Source organism: Tinamus guttatus, unplaced genomic scaffold (assembly GCF_059628265.1).
Source record: "Tinamus guttatus ecotype Peru unplaced genomic scaffold, ASM5962826v1 Tinamus_guttatus_pri_ptg000423l, whole genome shotgun sequence".
In the NCBI taxonomy this organism is placed as follows: Eukaryota; Metazoa; Chordata; class Aves; order Tinamiformes; family Tinamidae; genus Tinamus; species Tinamus guttatus.
In genome coordinates, this window is record NW_028288957.1 from 2,307,648 (window position 1) to 2,326,050 (window position 18,403).

Here is an 18,403-nt window from a genome sequence, read left to right on the forward strand (position 1 = left end):
ACTAACTCAGATCTGAATATGGTGAAGGCACAACTTTTTTGTATTACTGCTCCAAGCAGTGATTGCACACCAGGTTGTTTTAACATACCCCCAAAAGCTCTGACTGATTGTGTTGTCCTTATATTTGCTTTTCATCTCCTAAGTTCTTACCTTTTACCCGCCCCTAACTCCCTCCCAAACACGTAGCCTGACCATGTTTCCTCTTTTCCTGTTGAACTTGATTTTGGTGACAGTGATATTGTTGCCCTGATATTTTAACAGAATTGGTGATCAAGATGGAAATTAGTACCCCTTTTATCTGTAGTGTCCTGCTGTTTCTCATTCTGCTGTCTTGTTAGAAGTGCCGCAAATCAGTTAGCTATGTGCACACTTACCTTAATGCATCTGTTTATTTTCAACCCCCAGCAAGAGGGGTAACAAAACAAACAAACAAAAAAAATCAAAAAAAAAAAAAACATTTGAGTAACAAAATAATAACACAATGCCAAAAATAGCTTATTACGTTAAGTGCAAGGGAAAAAAGCCTCGATATAAAGCTTGATTGCAACAACATTTCAATTTACCAGTTTAAATACAAGACTTGCATTAAAATATTTCTTGAGATACATCTCTCACTTTCTAAGGTGATCTTTTCAAAATTTATATACACATATCCAGTTGTAACACTTAACAGTAGTCTCATGAAGCATCCAAAGAATATAATTTGATAAGTACACACTGTAGATATGAGTGGTTAATCATCTGTATTTCTTCCTTCAAGAGTTCATAACATTATGTTGAGTACTAGCCTCAAACAGGTGACCAGCCACCTGATATAGTATCATACCCCCATAAGGCCTTCCCTAAAGTCCCACAGTCTACATTTCCAATGCTCACTGGATCCAGATGGTGTTGCCTCTTTCTGGTCTGCGAGGTTCCACTGTAAGGTCTCCAAAAGTGGAGAAAAACTGCTCCATTTCCTTCTGCAACATGTCATTCCTCTTCTCTGCATCCTCCTTGGCCCGCTCTGCATTACGCATTTTGATTTCTATCATTGTGAACTTCTTCCGCTCTTGATCCAGCTCTTCATGCAGGGTCATCATTTCTGTCTCCAGGGTAAGATTTCTCTGCTCCAAGCTACAGAAACAGAAATAAAAGCAGGTAACTCCTGAGCAGCAGTTCTGACTGGCTTACGCAGAGACACTCACATGCGTGTTCAGCTTTTCATTTACAAAGCTTAGATGAAATTTCTGAGAGGTGTCTGCAAACAATGGCTTTGTCACTGATTCACTCCCACAGAGTAATCCCTATTCCAGTTAGCAAATGCACAATAGCAACCACTATTAAGTTGTACAGGTAGCTCTATCTAATTCTGCCGGAAATGGCTTAAATCATCGTTTTATTTCCCAAGACATCGACTCCTATCTCCCATCCTACTGTCACATGCAGGGTCAAAATAATGCCCTGAGTGCCTGTTTCATAGCTCATTTCTTCTTCAGCTGATTTATCTACTATATCTATCCACAAAATCTGAAAGAAATGGCAAACAACAAGGTTTGACTAAAAAAATTCAACATATTTTGTATCTTCTGAAAATCATCAGGCTGGCAGCATTGCTAAACAGTCATCATCAGTTCTATTCGCTTTCACAAATCTTATTTCAAGTCACAATATGACCTAAAAATACAACTAACACCAATAATGGATTTTTTGTTTACATGCTATAGGGCTTCAGCTGAAAGGGCCTCTCTCTCCTGGCCAGGTGCCATGCAGATACAGCAGGACAGAGTGCTAAGTTTTACCTGTTCTACTCTGAATCAGGAGCCTGCAAAAAGCCAACTTTCAGAAGGGCACTAAGGGAGCTATGAGTCTGGTTCCTATCAGTTTCTAGGGGGACAGCAGCACATGTAACTGCTACTTCTGGTGCTACCTGTGCTGGACACAATGATGCGGGAACATTAACTATCTTGCTGTACTGACTTCTCAGCTTCCAAGTCAGAACCTGGGGTGCAAAGGACAGACATGAGAGGGAGCGCTTCTTGTTTTTGCTTTGCAAATGGCAGTCAGGTGGAAGAGCCAAGCTGCGTTACCTTTTTATCCTTGTTTCATACTCTAGCTTTTGCTTGGCCATCTCTTGCTTCAGGCTGGACACCAAGCTGTGTAGAGCACTGTGATTGTTGGTACTGTTGGCCACAAATATTTCGCTGTTATCACTGCTGCTGGTAGCTCTGCTGCTGTGGCCCCCGACACTCCTTTGGTCACCTTTGTTCTCATAGTCTCCTGAATTAGAGGGGTCTTCCTGTGGCGGCCCTTCCAGCACAGAGTCTTCTAAGTTACCTCCATAAAAGTCCTGCTCTGGGCAAGTGGTGGTGGATGAACGACAGGAGTTGGAGTGCTCAGGGAGCGATATTTCGCAGGAGGATGTTGACCAGGTAGCACTGTCCACGCTCTGTTTATCCTCAGAATTCACCATGGAGAACTGCTGGTGGACATTGTCATAGGTGGAGAGCCTGTTGTGCTGTCCCGAGTCACTCACCGACTCCTTTTGCTTGCTGTCCCTCAGCGTGACGTAGCCGTTGGGCACCCAGCCTGGGGTCCGGCCATTGAGGGTATTGCTGTGCCCATCTGTGCTGGAAACACCCATCCGCACCCCTCCGTTCTGCACACTGTGTGTGCCCATCTTAGTCACCGGTCCTTTCAGGGATGCCGTTCTCCTGGTTTGCAGGGCACAGTTTGGTAAGGTCTGGCTCTTCTCCTGGCCCTCCACAGAGCTGCTGAATGACCCATTGGTGACTATGCCACTACCTTTATTAAAGGCAGGATTTTTTTTCACCGTCAGAGGTGGACTTCTTGTGACATCCAGTTTCTGGATGCTGTTCCTGGGGCTGCTTGTCTTGCTGCTTGGCACAGCTGTGGGAGACCCGTTGTCCACACTTGCCCTTTGGGGAGACTCAGGTGTGTCCCACGAGCAGCGCCTCACCGCTGACTCCTTGCTGTTGTTATTTTCTTTGTTCTGTAGCTGACCTATTGTGGTTTTCTTTGGCATTTCGTTGTTGTTGTTACACACTTCAGGTCCCATCTGAGGATCCGCATCCTTGGGAAACAGCTCTTCGTGCTTGCTTATCATCACTGACATCAGCTGCTGGACTACTACTGTACCTGCAAAGACACACCAAACACCTTGTCATTAACGGAGACTTTTCTTCAGGGTATATTTGGGGGTTCAGCTAGACAGCTTTCAGAGGCATGCTTTGCTCTTTTAATCAGTATTTTTGTGTTGCGTAATATCATTTCACATCAACTACACTGAAATATTTTGGACCTTTGCCCCTCATCCCTTTAAAACAATCACCAAGAGCCAATTAGGCTTGAAGGTTTTTTGTTTGTTTTACTTTCTGCCCTTTTTTTTTTTTTTTTTTTTTTTTTTTTTTTTTACATTTTGCCAAGGTAAAGCTGCCTATCAGAACTATGCAGAAAGGTAGTTTATTTCCGATTATATCTGTGACATGTTTAACTGTATTTCTTCCAAAAACATTAGCTGTTATATGCAAAATTTTACTACAAACATTGGACTAACTCTGATTCACCTACAGGCATAAGCAACTCCGTAGGTCTTCATCCCCAAACTGTAGGTATTACCCATAGCTGCATGTTCAGCCTTGAATACAAAACAGTGACAAGGGCTTCAAAGGGTATAAAACAGCATGTCATCTCTTAAATGCCATCTCATACAGCAGCCATGAGCCATTTTGGCACTAGGGCTGTTCAAAAGCAGGCTGGAGAGTTGTTACAGTAACTGGAAAAACACATGGTTTTCCCTTTCCACCCACTTAAATAATCTATCCTGCTCAACCTTTCACAAAAAATAACTGTTTTGACATGAACCAGTTCTGGAAAATACGGAGCCAGAAAATAGTATTTCATTTTATGAGTCGCTGACTCCTCTCCTCCTGTCTTGAATCCCTGTGTCTTTCCACTCCCAGCTGAGCAGAAGATATATGGTATCCCATCAGTTTGTCATGCTGTGAGTTATCACTCTCACTGGTGTCAGCTCTGTTCAATTCTTGAACAATTTTATGATTTTTTAAAATACTACTTCACATAAAAGACTGAAAGAAAAGGGCCAGTGTGCTGTCTGGCCCAGAGAAGCATTCACAGCACTTGCCTACCAGGTAGTTGAATCATAAAAAAGCGTCAGGATAAGTAAAGTTACTGCCCTATTTATGTCAGTTTGGCAGTTCTGCAGGTACAAATGAGGAAGGGTTGAAAATTAAGTGATATGGAATACGTACACACAAAATGTAGGACTCCTGTGAGAGATGTGATAAGAGAGCGAAGGAAGACAGCAATCAAGCAAGGCCCTGGCATTTCTCTCTCAAACTGCCACATGGACTAGATGTGTAAAATAGGATTTCTGTAGCATGGTGAGGTTTATCTTGGTGCCCTCATATTAAACTGTCACAATGTATCTGAGGGAAGCCACAAAACCACAAAAGTATTCATGTACACAAATATTATGAACTTTTTGTACGTACCATAGGGACTGGTAAGTACTGTTAATAAACCTTAAGGTAATCCTTTTTCCTAGATCAAGTTGTGTACTATTTTATCCAACTCACCCTCCATTATAGTCAAGGGATCTTCCACTTTTGGGCGAAGGATGTTGGGGCCAAATACCGTAGCCAGATTTTGCACACTCATTTTGTTCACACCTGAATAAGACTGGACTTCATCAAGGAATCTGTGGGATAGAAAGATGCTGTTAAGGAATAATTGAAAAGAGAAAGGAAATAAAAACTCCAAACCATGTGATGTATTTGCATACTATCAAGTATTCCATTTCAAGCCTTATTCAACATCTTAAAAGTTCTTGGCTGTTCTCCTCATCTTCTGATTTTCTTGATATATTCATAAAACCCACAAAACCCTTTTCTCCAGGGTAAATATTTGACACCAAAAATACCTTCAAATTGCAAACTTCCCATTAGAAGAAGTTCTATTAATTTTGGAACTTTTTAAAGATCAACTTCCTGTAAGTTTACAAATAGCAACTGTGAAAGGCATGTTAGCAACATTTTCATGTTTCTGCAAAACTAGTCTGTATACTAAATGACGTATGCAGTGTTCAATGATACTATGTATAACCATGGCCAATAAATGCCGTAAGAATTGAGCAAACCAGGTCCCTGTGCTGAGGACAGGATATTCACCTCTACCTTCTTTCTTTTCTTGCTCAAGGAACTCATAACTGCACACCTTGATAATGCAAATTACTAATTTGTTGCACAACAAACATTTATTTTTAGTGCACTCACATTCATGAGTTCTCTGAGAACTATGTTCTTCCTTCAGGGCACATGCAGGGCCAGGTTTGTCTGTCAGCTCTCAGTTACAAAGAGCAGCGCGATGTTTTTGCAGGTGTGCTTACCTACAGATGTATTTCAGCAGATTATAATTGACAGAAGGCAGGCTCTTCACTTCCTTCACCAACTCCCTCAGGCCCTACGTAGGCAATTGAAAGAAGAAAGGAGGAGGCAACAGAGGTTGTTAGTAGTTTGCCACAGAGATTCCAAAACTGTCAGCAATATCAGCAATTAACAAGCAATAAACACATTACAGAAACTGCTTCATCCATAGCCATTGCTTGCTCACACCTAGTACCATCCCAGACTATTTATATTTACTCTGAAAATAAAAGGAATGCCCATTACAATACAAAAAGAAGAACTTAGTGCTATTTATTAGTTCTTCAAACATATGTATCAACACTAAACCAGTGCAGGGCAGATACTGTAAGCAAGAGCACTAATTTTGCTAATAGCTATTACACCAATTTTAAAGAGTTTCAAGGAGGGCCCTGCACTGCTATAGAAGGGCATCTTTCTAATGCTTTCTGGGTCAACGATAAGCAATTAATAGAGTCCTTTAAACTTCCATTATTAAAAAAAAAAGCTTGGCAACCTAAGACACTTGCAACTTGACCCCGGAAGAGTTGCACAGCTCTTGGTAAGACCCTTACAGCAACCGCTTGAGATTGCTAGGCACATAAACAGAACAAATGCCCCTCTGGGCAAAATGGGAGCCATTTGCCTCAATGATGTTCAGTTGAGCTGTGATTCAATGATAAGCAAAAAAAAAAAAAAAAAAAAAATTGCAAAAAGGGTATTCAGTGCAGACTGCCAAGTGAGCTAGGTAGAAATAATTTTCATATAAAGACAGGCTAAATTAATAATGGCAAGTCTTAAATCAGAGGAGATAAGTCATAAGAGGTTGTAATATGCCAACCTTTTAAACTCGATCAATTTGCACACTCACCGTTTCCTCCTCCTTGCTGATGGTTTTGGCACAGGAAAGAAAATCTTCATATTTTGCATATGGTATCACTGGTTCTGGGAGTTCCCTTAGGTACAGTTTGAGCAGTGACGCCACTGTGTGCACATCTGTATTGCTGTGGGATTGAAATACAAAAGATTTACTATGAATCAGGAAAATACTGTTCAACTGACAGGCTACCAACTCCTGCTTTACATTTTCCTTAGAATCTGAGTTTTTATTTATCATCAGTATATACAATTACAAATCACATCTGTCATCTGGTTTTAGTTCCCTTGTCCTCTAAAGGAGACATAAGACTACCTGCAAATAAAGCTCCGGTACTAATAAATCATCAGAGCTGACAAACATTTTATTGTAGAAAATGGTATGGAGATGATTTTGGCTATCATTCAGAGTCATCTCACATCACACATGCAGAAAATCTCTTTTAACAAAATCATACGTGCAAATTTCCCTAGAGCCGGTAACCAGACCTCATAACCAAAGCATAGCAAATCACCCAAGCTTAGAGAATGGGTGGTAGAACAAAAGACAACATGTTAGGGTTCAGTCAGCGTAAGTCTAAGTAAGATGACAGTCGAAAAGGTGACACCGTAACACATGCTTTCTTAAAAAGCAGTTTAAAGAAACTTAGGTTCTTCTAGGCTGCAAGTAGTTATGAGTCAGGACATGCTAGAGGAAAGAAGACGGAGAGAAAGAAGAAAATCATGACGTCAGAACATGCAGTATGATCTCAAATCTTTTTCGGGTGTGTAAAGTTGTACTGAGCTTAGTTTGAAGCACTTCTGTAAAAAGAAGTTAAGCACAAGTAGACAAAAATACCAGTCAGCATGAAGAGATCTCATTCTTTCTGACACCATCTCTAGTTTTAGCTGTGCAGACATCTCTTTACATATTTCCTCGCTGTTATATTTTACAAGCTTTCTTTGTTTCAGTTAAACAGAATTATGCGACAGCCGGATAGCCTTCCATCTGATTTCTGAAAAAGCCTGAAAAACTGGTACTAACTCATGCCCACTTCACTCCTAAAAAAATAGGGATTTCTACAACAGACATGGCTTTATCGTTCTTTTTTCTTTAGCAGTGTTTTTCCTTTGAACATTGTTAAAATTCTCAACTTCACAAAGGGAACCACTGGCATTTGACACACTTTGGCTTGTTTAGAAATGTGTAAATCATTATGTCGGAATGATCTTTGCTGAAACAAGAATGGCTCTTACGAAGTTAAATCTTAACAAGAATGCTGGGAACAGCTTTACATTAATACAGTGTGGCATCAGCAATCTAAGTAAAATAAGAGGAAGAAAAATTATAAATAACTATATATGTATATTTTAGCACCCTAGAAATAAATTCCCAGGGAAAAATCTCTAGACCCTGAAAAACAATCCCAAAATTCCTGAACCTGTATGAAAGGACTTTTTGGAGGAACCCTAAACCAAGCACCAATTCAAACTTCTATTTTAGTGAAGGTTCAAATTCTAATCCCCGCATTGCCACCCTCCACTTCTAGCCTGATTTGGATCCAAAATGGGAATCATCTACTGACCCCACTTCATTGCTCCATGTACAACATACATGCATCCACATGGAAAGACCTGTGCTATTCCGACAGACTTGTAAGGAGAGCAGCAGCCACAGAGCACAGCCCCCATTCTCCACCCAGCCTCTTGGAGCCTGCACAAATGTGCCTGCTGGGCTAGCCTCGAAATCCAGGCCTAGCTTGGTAGCTTCTACTGAGTGCTCAGACATTACCAGGCGACGGCCACTAGATGGTGGGATTGCAAAGTAAGATGACCCTAAATTTGTACAAGTTTGTTGTTTGTCCCTGACCGTCCTGGAATGCCTTTTGGGATTTCAAGTCAGTCTATCCACATAGTTTGACAGCATAAACAAGCAAACAGACATGCAGATGCATCTGTGAAGCCTTGCAAAGCTGCTGAACAGAGCTGAATTTTTAAAATTCTATGTAGCAACTGGTACGTAGAGACTAGAAATCTCCTTTCAATATACAACATTGATATAAAACATGATTAATAATGAAACTAAGAATGTCTTATACAAACCACTGCATGGACTGTTTAGACTTTAGACTGGTCTGATATTCTTTTTTCACCCTTCAACTTAAAATGCAAAGGTAAACTTCAAAATGGCGGGCTCCAGTTTTATTCCATCTCTGTTCTAGGCATTTCCACCCACAAGTACCATCAAGTCCGTTTCAGCCACAGAGGACAGCTCTTTTTTTTTTTAAGGACTGCTGAATTTCAAGTTCTCCTGTAGATCGGAAACATTTGTTCCCCTTTCTTGTCTGTAGTCTTGTAACCACATCAGTAGGGATCTGCTTTCTAATCAAGCAAATAAAATAATGCTTCTAATATATAGAATATTGGCTCTAGTAAGGGGAACACTGGCTCAGATAGAATTGGTTCTGTATGTAGAAAAGTATTTTTAAAAAAGAAAGAAAGTGGGCACTAATACATTTGCCTTGAGGGCACTTATATAATTTCATCTGCTTTGAAATGCATTTTGAAAATATCTGCTGAGCTTTTCAGGGCCTGCAGAGGGCCCTTTTCCTCATGGACTTTCTCCAGCTGATCAGTTTAGAAAATGACAAACGTGGCCTTGCCTATATCCTAATACCATTACAGCTACAGAAAAGTAATAATCATATCTATCCCAATATATCTTTTGCTGTCTGACACTAACATCAAAGTTTTTAACCAATTATGCATTCATAATTAACATGATTAAAAAATATTTTGTTAGATGTTAATAAACGTTGACAGTGAGTTTCTCAATGCATTTCCTTAGGCCGCCCTTCCAATTTTCACATTTTTTGGTATGAGCATCTTTTAAAATTCTTTTGTGCAAGAGTGGGTATAGCTGCTCTGTTTAAATATTACCGTAGAGAACTGAAAATGCTAAAAAAGAAGCAAACAAACATGGATTTGTGTTGTCAAAGTCCAATTGCAGGGACAAGCAATTGAAGTCACAAACTCTTGGGACCTGAACGGACACTTCCCTTCCCGTTTGACATGCCGCAGTGGGAGGTTTGCCTTCACAAGATATCGTGGTCAAGACAGGTTTTGATTTCCACAGGCCCCTGTAACCAGGCGTATGGGCTGTGGGTCACCACATTTCTTTCTCAGGGAGCAGAGCAAAAGCAGCCCAACTGTGACTGCTGTGCTGCCCTTAAGGTAGAACAGGCTGCTGTATCCATGTCTAATGGAAAAGGAAGCAGAAATCTCTTCCTGCTCACAGGGTACAGTGAAACAAATGTGCCCAAATGCTGGTTCCTTTACTGGTAAAGTATTAACAGCGCTTCTCCACTACTGCCCGTGTGAAGGCATTACAAATGCCAGCACATCACAACTCCCTCCTTAGTCATCAGTCTACATGTATTCAAAGCGCTATTCATGTGAACTCTGTCATTAATATCCCTCGTGGCAGTGCTGTTTTGACAGCACTTTCCTTTGTGATATCACAGACACTGTGGAAGTTGCTGAAGTTGCTGTCAGACTGATTACACTGCCTGGAGATTTTCACCCTCTCCACCATAAACAAAAATTACTAAAGCCCAGCAGGTCACCAGAAATCCATGCAAAACCCTTGCACTCATAGCCAAGCACAAAGTGCGTTCAGAGCGCTGCAGTCAGCGTTTCAGAGCGCAAAGCCAACAGGCTCCTCATAAACTTTCAGAGAGGAAATGTAACAGGGCAAGGTCACATTGCAAAAAGATTAATGCTATGCCAAAAATAGCTCTAGACCTTGATGACACAAACGCAGTTTGCATAAAGAACAAACAGTAGGGAAAAGAAAATTATGAAGCTGTAAATCAATTTAGGAATTCTGCTAATAAAGGAGAATAGAAAAGCTCTAACACTTTGAGTAATAATAGATCCCTGAATTCCCTGCAATTTGAGTCACAGACCACAGCCCTGTTCAACAGCTAAGGTGAAATCAAGGGTGATATAATCAATGCTGCAAGTGGACTATGCAAAGATTAGGTTGAACACCCCACATCATTTTTCTCTTCCCTTTGGTAGCATCTTCAGAGCTTGCACCTCTAACATTGCATAGAATTGCAGAATGGCTGGGGTTGGAAGTAACCTCAAGCATTCACAGCTGAGGCTCATCATAGCCCAACAGGATCATCTAGTCCAACACGCCTGCACAAGCAGAGCCACTTAGAGCATGTTTCTAAGAACTGCATGCCCATGACTATATATTTCCCTATGGAATGTATACATAATATATATACATATATATACATACACACACACACACACACATATATATATATATATATATAAAATAGGCATGTAATCTAAAGGCCAACTGAAATCTCACCTTCAACTTCTGAAGCAGTCAAAACCTCCACCTCAGTTGTCTACATTTACAGAAGTCTGGCTACAGGGATCTGGGTTTACTCCCAGTAAAAAACTATTTCAGTTCTGAAATTGCCAAGAATTCAAAAACTGCCAGGAATATTCACAGGCCTAAGATCTTTGGCAGGCATCAGCTGTCTAATAAAGATGCAATTTTTTTTAAGGTGTTATTACACTAAAAAAATAACAGTGTCTCACCAACAAAATCTTATACTTACTCTTGTTTCTAACACTGCTTGGGGCTAGCGGGGAGAGAAACACCATCTTGAATAAACCCAAGTGCACTAGTTTTCTCAAGATAAAGCCACTTTAAGGAGCTTCCACGATATTCGTCCACATCCAAGGAGGGGAATAAAGCCTTTTTCTCATAAGGAATTATGATTTTAAACGAAGTAAACTCTTATATACAGGTTTATATTTAGAAAAAATAAATTTTTCATCACTTATGGTTTCTAAGCCCACATCTAGCTGTAGCCCATATAGTGCCAGTGCAAACTGCAGCCATACCAAGACAGCTCTAATTTTTTGCTTTTGTCAAAGATGAAAAAATGTGTAATTGTTTTCTGTGGGGAAATGAGAATGTAAAAGGAACCGTGGTGACTTCATCTCATAGAGTATGGTAGGACCAAGTTCTGGGCAATGCCCAGGAAAGCAGTCCTCTCCTGGGGGTCACCTAGCTGCTTTGGTGGGGGCCACACTGCCTAGCAGCTGCCACAGCCACTGTGAAGTGAGAAATAAAACAGAACCTTAATAAATAAAGCAAATGTGACTAACAAGGATTTAGCTAACAGGGAACCCCATCATGGGCTTGCCTATATATTCCCTTCTGTAACATCCTTCCACTTACTATAACAGAAGTAATACACTACGAAGAACAAAAAGATATTATAATAAGTTAATATAAGACTCATAAATTCCAAATACACTCATCTCCTAAAACACACAAACAGCTCTCCTATGAACAATGCTTAGCCCTAAAGACACAGAGGATATTAATAGCTGAATGCCTCTGGGTTGAAAAAACATTTGCTTTTTTTTTTTTTTTTTTGAAAGCACAGTTACTTTCATGTTGTAAAAACATTTACTTTGCCAGAATTTACCTCGATTCAGAGAAGATGAGCAGCATCTGGCAATTCAGAAAGTACTGTTATTCTCCAGTCCCATGTCCAGTGTTCCTAGAAGGACTGGATTCAGTATTGACACCTTATTCAGTGTGTTCTTCCTTTGTGCTAGCATTATGATTTGACATCCAGCCTGAAAGGCTGAGCCCTTGTATGTAATTTCCCATGTACATTACGGACATATTTAATAAAGAGGAGTCCTCTTCTTAATAAAAACTTCTTAATAAAACCTATGCCAGGTTTAGAGTTAAAGGTAATTTATGGTGTCCTTTGACTGTGCCCTTGGTGAGACAGGATGCAGTAACTACTGCAGATTCTCTTGTTCTCCATATATTTAGGATTTTGCAACTAGTCCTTCTGACCTTGAAGCTATTACATTAGTACCACACTTGTCATTCACTACTTTTTTTTTTTGACAATCCCAGTGATTAAATGAACAGGAACCTACCAAGTTCTCCTATATTCCAAACTATCTGACTTCTGTAAGCCTTATGCCTGCCAGCTATCACATACAGCCACTTGCATATCATATTCCGAGCTGATAGCAATGGTGAGAAGAGGAGCAAGGAACATTTCAGCCCATAATAGACTCTATTCCTCTTTAGAAGAAGTGATTCATGAGAGGGCTTAGCAGGGAATTTCTTTTGGTTAATTATGCGGGCATGTGTTTGCTTTCTCTCTCATGGATACACACAAACAAATGCACGTGAGCTACGTATTCTTAAAACTCCTCTGAACTTCTGGATTATACACATCAATTACAATAGTTATAAAAATCTACATGACATACATATATTGACTACATAAATATTAATATCTGTTTCAATGACATTTCAAATGCCACTTCTTCCTGAGAAATCTTAACTGCCATATCGTCAGGTACTAACTGACGAACAACACATGGAAAGAGATAATCTAGAAAGAGGCATCCAATTTTTTACCCTTCAAGGTAAAAATTTTAAAACAAAGAAACCCCTCTGCTTGTTTTCCTTAAGCAATGCCATACTCGCTGTGCTAATTTTGCAGAACAAACAGTCATAATCTACTTGGCATATATCATTACAAATGTATTAACAAGCAGTAGCTGAGGGATTTTCAGTTTAAAATCTAAGCCATGCAGCAGACACAAACAGCCACTCAAAGGACAAACAGATCAGCTTTCCTGAAAGAGAAAATTCTACGCAAAGATCTAAGGATTCTAAAGTATTTCAAGGTACTAACAATTGCCTAATTGCAGTGCTAGATCTTTGAAGCAGATTTACATATATACACATACATAGGAACTGAGATTTTTTTTTTTAAACTGACATGGATTTTTTGCTCTTCTCCTTTGTTCACCACACAGCACAAAGCACTTTGCTGAAGCACAAAGGGCTTCAACAGAGGCTACTCTCAGCAGTTTTCAGTTGTAGCAACTTTAACTCTCTTTCCAAGAGGCAGCAGGAAATGCTGATGCTCCAGTTTTGATATTGGCGTGAGAGATGTTGGATGTTTTACACCAGATAATAGGTTTTGTGACTTTGGAGCTTGAGAAGGATATTTAAAAAGGTGTGAATTTTTCAAGAAAAGAGTACTTAAGATGTCTATAAGATCTTACCTTTATTTTTCCCTTTAATTCTACAAATTATGTATTTTACCTAATTAGCTAAGAAAGTGTAAAGACAAGAATGGTTTTTTAATATTTTCATTTCCCACTGAAAACCATATACCTGCCCATGCTCACTAATTTCACATCATCTTCATTTATTCTAACATCTTTGTTTAACTTACGTGAATTTAGACGTAGAAGAGATGTCAGTGTGAAAAATGGCATCCTACTCATAACATCAGATCTTTATATTACTTTAAATACCAAAGACAAAAGCTAGTCTTTGTTTCAGTTACAGCTGATGACCCAGCACTTTTACAGGAGTAACATTAATTCTGTTGTGCTTTGTGCCTCATGAACAATACTGGCTATAAGCTCTAGCTGCAGAATCTTTATTATTGAGCTATGGGAAAGGAAGAATATAAATCATTAGAGAGCGCGGTGTTGATTTTTGCACTATTGGACTTTTGATTCATCATTACAAATTAAACGCACTGGATCTGAAAGTCTATGAGAGAAAATAGCATGGGCCTTTAATAAATTTCTTTTTTTCTACAGCACTTTTCAGATTGCGGCCACTTTCCAAGAGGTCATCTTGCAGCACAGAGACGGAGACTATGCTGTTGTTTAGCACAAGGAAAAAAGCTACCCAGAAACCAGGTAATCCTGTAGACACTATAGAAACTGTAAAATGACCTGCACTTCAAAAGCTTACAAATAAAACAAAAGGTTGGAGGAAAAAACACAGATGCCTAATGGTAGCAAAGATAAGAACAAGATTTAAGTCTAACTTCTGGACCATTGCTACATCTACATCACACATCACCTCCAAAATACAAGATGTGAAAAACGAAACAAAAAAGAAAAAACATCCAAAACAAACCCAGCCACCTCCTCCCTGTGCAAGCATACAAAGTAGGTGTTCTATAAATACGTAGCTTCACAAGCAGAGCTGCAGTACCTCTGATTTATAGGTAGCTCCAGCTGACATTTAACTGCTGCAGCAGAGATCACATGCCTACTTCACAGCAGCAGCATGCAGAATCTCTTCTCTGTTTCATCTGCTAAAGCTCGACTGGCTGCCTGTTCCTGGGGCTTGTTAGTGTGCCACAGATGTTGCTAGATAACCTTGCAAAAGATACTGATGCTGCTCATCCCTGGTCTCCCTTGTTTTGAGCAGATACCATGTGTGCACTTCTTTAGAGCAGCACCTCTGAATAGGGTGTCCCCTAAATTATGTTCCTCAAGTTTGGAGGTTGCCTGTTTTCTTAGGCATTTCCTTCTCAATCATTTGGCTTACAGACATGATAAAAATACACTTTGGGGATTTCTTTTGCCCCTGCTGCTTGCCCTCTTACAACTTTGTAAGCGGTAGAGGTTATGCCACACATAAACCCAGTAGCAGTTAACTTGAAAGACCAAGAAAGAAAAACACTCCCAATGGATGCCTGACTAAGGTAAATTTCTACTTACTTTAAAAACCATTTACCTGTATCCACAACACAGTTATTCAGTATTTTAATAGTGAATAAATTGCTGCAAATGCTCACCAGCTAACATTTTCACTTCCCAGAGCACCCAACCACTCTAGCCCTTGCTTTTGGATGTCGAAGTAATAATCCTGGCATGAAGACAATGACTCTTCTTCTCCAGGGCACTAAGAAATTCTCAGCATTGCTTAAAGTAATGGTCAGGCAGATAAAACAGCGTGGCAGATGTCTGCCTTTTGTATCTCTCTTATACACACACCTCCACACATATCACATTTGCTCACTTTGAAGGGGTAAGGAAGGTATCTTGGCATATTTTTACACTAAAAGATTAAGCTGTGCTCTATTACTTGCATTGCTATCAGCCAAAGGTCTTGCAAAATAAAAGTGTGCTGCCTCCTCATTGCAGTTAGAACCTCAAAGGGAATGCAGAATCCCAATTCCATTTTGGGGGTGTGTTAAAGGTGTCAATCAAAATACACATGAAAGATAACAGCTCTTTTACTGTCTCATGAAATCAGATTTTCATTAGATTTATCTTATTAGCACAGCATTACAAAGGCTTTGCACCAGTCATAATCCACTGATTGCATCCTCCAAATAAATGTACTAGTCCTGTGAGCTCTCCTTGCAGGAGAGCTGCATGCTTTACTACTCATGGTTACTTTTAGCAGAAGAGTGTAATTTTGGACACAATCACACTTCAGACCACAACTTGCCCAGTAAGTTTATCTTACAGAAGACTGAAGGCATTTATGAGGACAGGACTTGGTTCTTTCTGGGCCCCAAAATTTCTTACTAGCTTTGAAAAATGGTATGAATAGTGGACTCTCAGAAACTTTTGGGTTTGTTGTGATAGGTACAGTTACTTTTATTGAAAGATGAAAGGCCCAAAATTATAAATGAGTACAAAAACTGTCACTGTCACATGTTGTACAGCACTGCAGGACAGCCAGTGCACTTCAGATGACTTCACATCCTGCCTAGGCTTAGTGAGTCGGGACACCTGGAGATTTTACCTGTCAAAAGAAGGCTTCTCTCCATGGTCAAATGCATCTTGCAACTCCTTGACAAGATTAGCCTGCCCAGGCAGTCGAAAAAGCCCTTCCTCCTTTAGCCCCCGCTGTCGGATAAAATCCACACACTGCTCCACCAGCATAGGAGCCAGGCGGTTCCCATAGCGCTTTTCATATCGGACAGTGTCTTCCAGCTTCTGGCCAAAAATACCTGCATAAATAGAGAGAGATGTAACTTGGTTGAGGCTCACAAAAGTGTTTGAGGAATGTTAAAACGCATACAATTTATAGGTCATTTAAATACACAGATAATTAATCTCCTCCTTTCCTAAGAATTTAATGCTCAATTTCACACTTGATATATCAAAACCTGACATTGCTGTATTTTACAGAAATACTTCAAAACATTATTTGAAATGTACTGTGAGTGCCTTTTCAGACCAGGAGTACAAAATATACAGAAACAATACAAGTAGGATTTTCTGTCACAAATCTTCCAATTCAAAAGCGACACAAATTTCCCATCCATTGCTTCACAGCTAATTACCTACATAAAATGAAGTACTTTCAATATCACTCTCAGTGGCACAGAAATTATTCCTTTAAACATTGAGAGAAAAGATTTCTAAATATCATTTGGGATTTCATTCCCACTGAATCAAATGATAAAGTTCCACACATAAACAAGAAAGCTCAATCCTATAATTTACACATAGTTGCACTATGACTTTCTGCTTCAGCAACAAGAAACTGTGTGTATGGAAAACAATCATGACATGAAAGACAAAATATGTCAGACAAACTGCAGTGGACTGGTCAGCTTCTGCTTTTGGCTCTCGTTCCCAAAACGATGTCAGCCATAAATTACCAGCATGTGAACAAGTAACCACAGGTTCAAGTAGGATGCAGCCTGAAGTAGCATCTCAGTGACACCAGAGTGACTTTCAGCACGGTGTTTTTCCTGCAGGAAAAAAAGTAATTCATGCTTCTGCCCTGGGTGTGGGGGAAAATTGTTTTGCACATGCTCCAGGGTGTCATGGCAAAGGGTAGCAAGCTGTCACTTCTTCATCCATTGCTTTGCAATCCTCCATACTGAAGGTCTAGGTTTGTAGTTAAGAGCAGTTACTTTTACTGTAACACAGAAAATGATTGTAGAGTGTAACTCATGTCCAACTAAGTCATCCAGAAATGTTTCTGGAATACAGAACAATACAATTGGTGATTATGGCAGTACTCTCGCTTGTAGGTGTCAAGCATAGCAGTGGCTAAGGGGACTGACCATCACACAGTCACACTTTATTAGCCCACTTCTTTCTGTGTTGTAAAACAGCCAAAACCCAACACTTAACAATGAAAGGAGAAATTGTTGAAATTTCAGAGAAAATCATGCTTGTAAGAAAACCAATTGATGCAAAATACTTGGTGTCCAGGGAGTCAGCCTCCCAATGCTGACCGAGGATAGAAAATATGTTTTTATTCCTTACATATCTTCCTAACCTCCTGGCAAACACCCTATGGGGGTGGTGGGACTATTAAATGCATTTGGGCTTCTTCAGTTGTTGCTGGTTTATACTGAGGAAATGCTCAGGCTGCTCTGTTTTCTAGCCTCCCTTTCTCTAAGTAGTGGATTTAAGGAAAAAGGCCCATTGAAAGGCCGTAAGGGAATCACTGTGATTAAGGGAATCCAGAGTTTTCACAGCCCCCTTCTGCTTTTGGAATTGCCCCAGAATGCCTTCAGCCAAATGTATGGCTTATTTAGGGGAATCAGATCCGAACTCGCCTCCACGAGGGCCAAGTTTTCATAAATCTAGGCACTTTTGGAGCTACTGTAATGGAGAAGCACATGACTTTCCAAATAAAGGCACCTATATCTAACAGACTGAAACAAATTCACATCTTTTACAGTAGTAACATGAAAGCTCAGCTGAATGCACTCCATGCAAGCCTCCATGACTTGAACCTTTTGTAGTACAACCCACTGCTCAAATAATGGAAATAGCATGACACAATTTCATAACTGGCTCAAGACTGTTGTTCTGAAAATCTTGCAAAACATGATTCTTCTTAGTATTTTTTCTGACAGTGTGTTCAAACTTAACATTATAAAGGAGAAAAGTGGTTTCTCTGCTTTCTAAAAAAAATGCTATTCATTCATTCATTTAAATTAAGAGATTCAAGCTAGATATGTTACTATAATAAAGGAATCTAGTAAATCTTTGATCTTTTTGCCTTGCGGAGGTTTGTGCACTGCTGAAGCTTTAGAATCATGGTCCTGAAAACTTCCAAGAGTGGAGCCTGCATGACCTCTCCAGGCAGTCTGTCCCACTGTTTGACTGTCTCCATGGTAAGAAAGCTTTTTCTTGTATTCTTGTTTTAATTTATGTCTACTGTCTCTCATTCTCCTGATGTTTACTGAAGAGCCCGTTTTCCCCCAAAGTCCTCCGTTTTCCAGGCTGAAAAAGCCCTGCTCTCGCACCCTCTTCTT

General features: G+C 39.9%; 1 protein-coding gene across 2 annotated transcripts in view; it reads right to left on the minus strand.

The window, feature by feature from the left end:
* Positions 1–370: 370 nt before the first annotated feature.
* Positions 371–18,403, minus strand: part of ARHGAP24 (Rho GTPase activating protein 24) — a 130,298-nt gene continuing 112,265 nt past the window's right edge. For both annotated transcript variants that reach the window (XM_088531624.1, XM_010227925.2), the window contains 6 exons: positions 15,922–16,129; positions 6,295–6,427; positions 5,408–5,481; positions 4,599–4,720; positions 2,070–3,138; positions 371–1,116 (listed from right to left, as the gene is read on the minus strand). In XM_088531624.1, the coding sequence (XP_088387750.1) occupies positions 873–1,116; positions 2,070–3,138; positions 4,599–4,720; positions 5,408–5,481; positions 6,295–6,427; positions 15,922–16,129 (1,850 nt within the window). In that variant the 3' untranslated portion in view covers positions 371–872. The remainder of the gene's footprint in view (positions 1,117–2,069; positions 3,139–4,598; positions 4,721–5,407; positions 5,482–6,294; positions 6,428–15,921; positions 16,130–18,403) is intronic.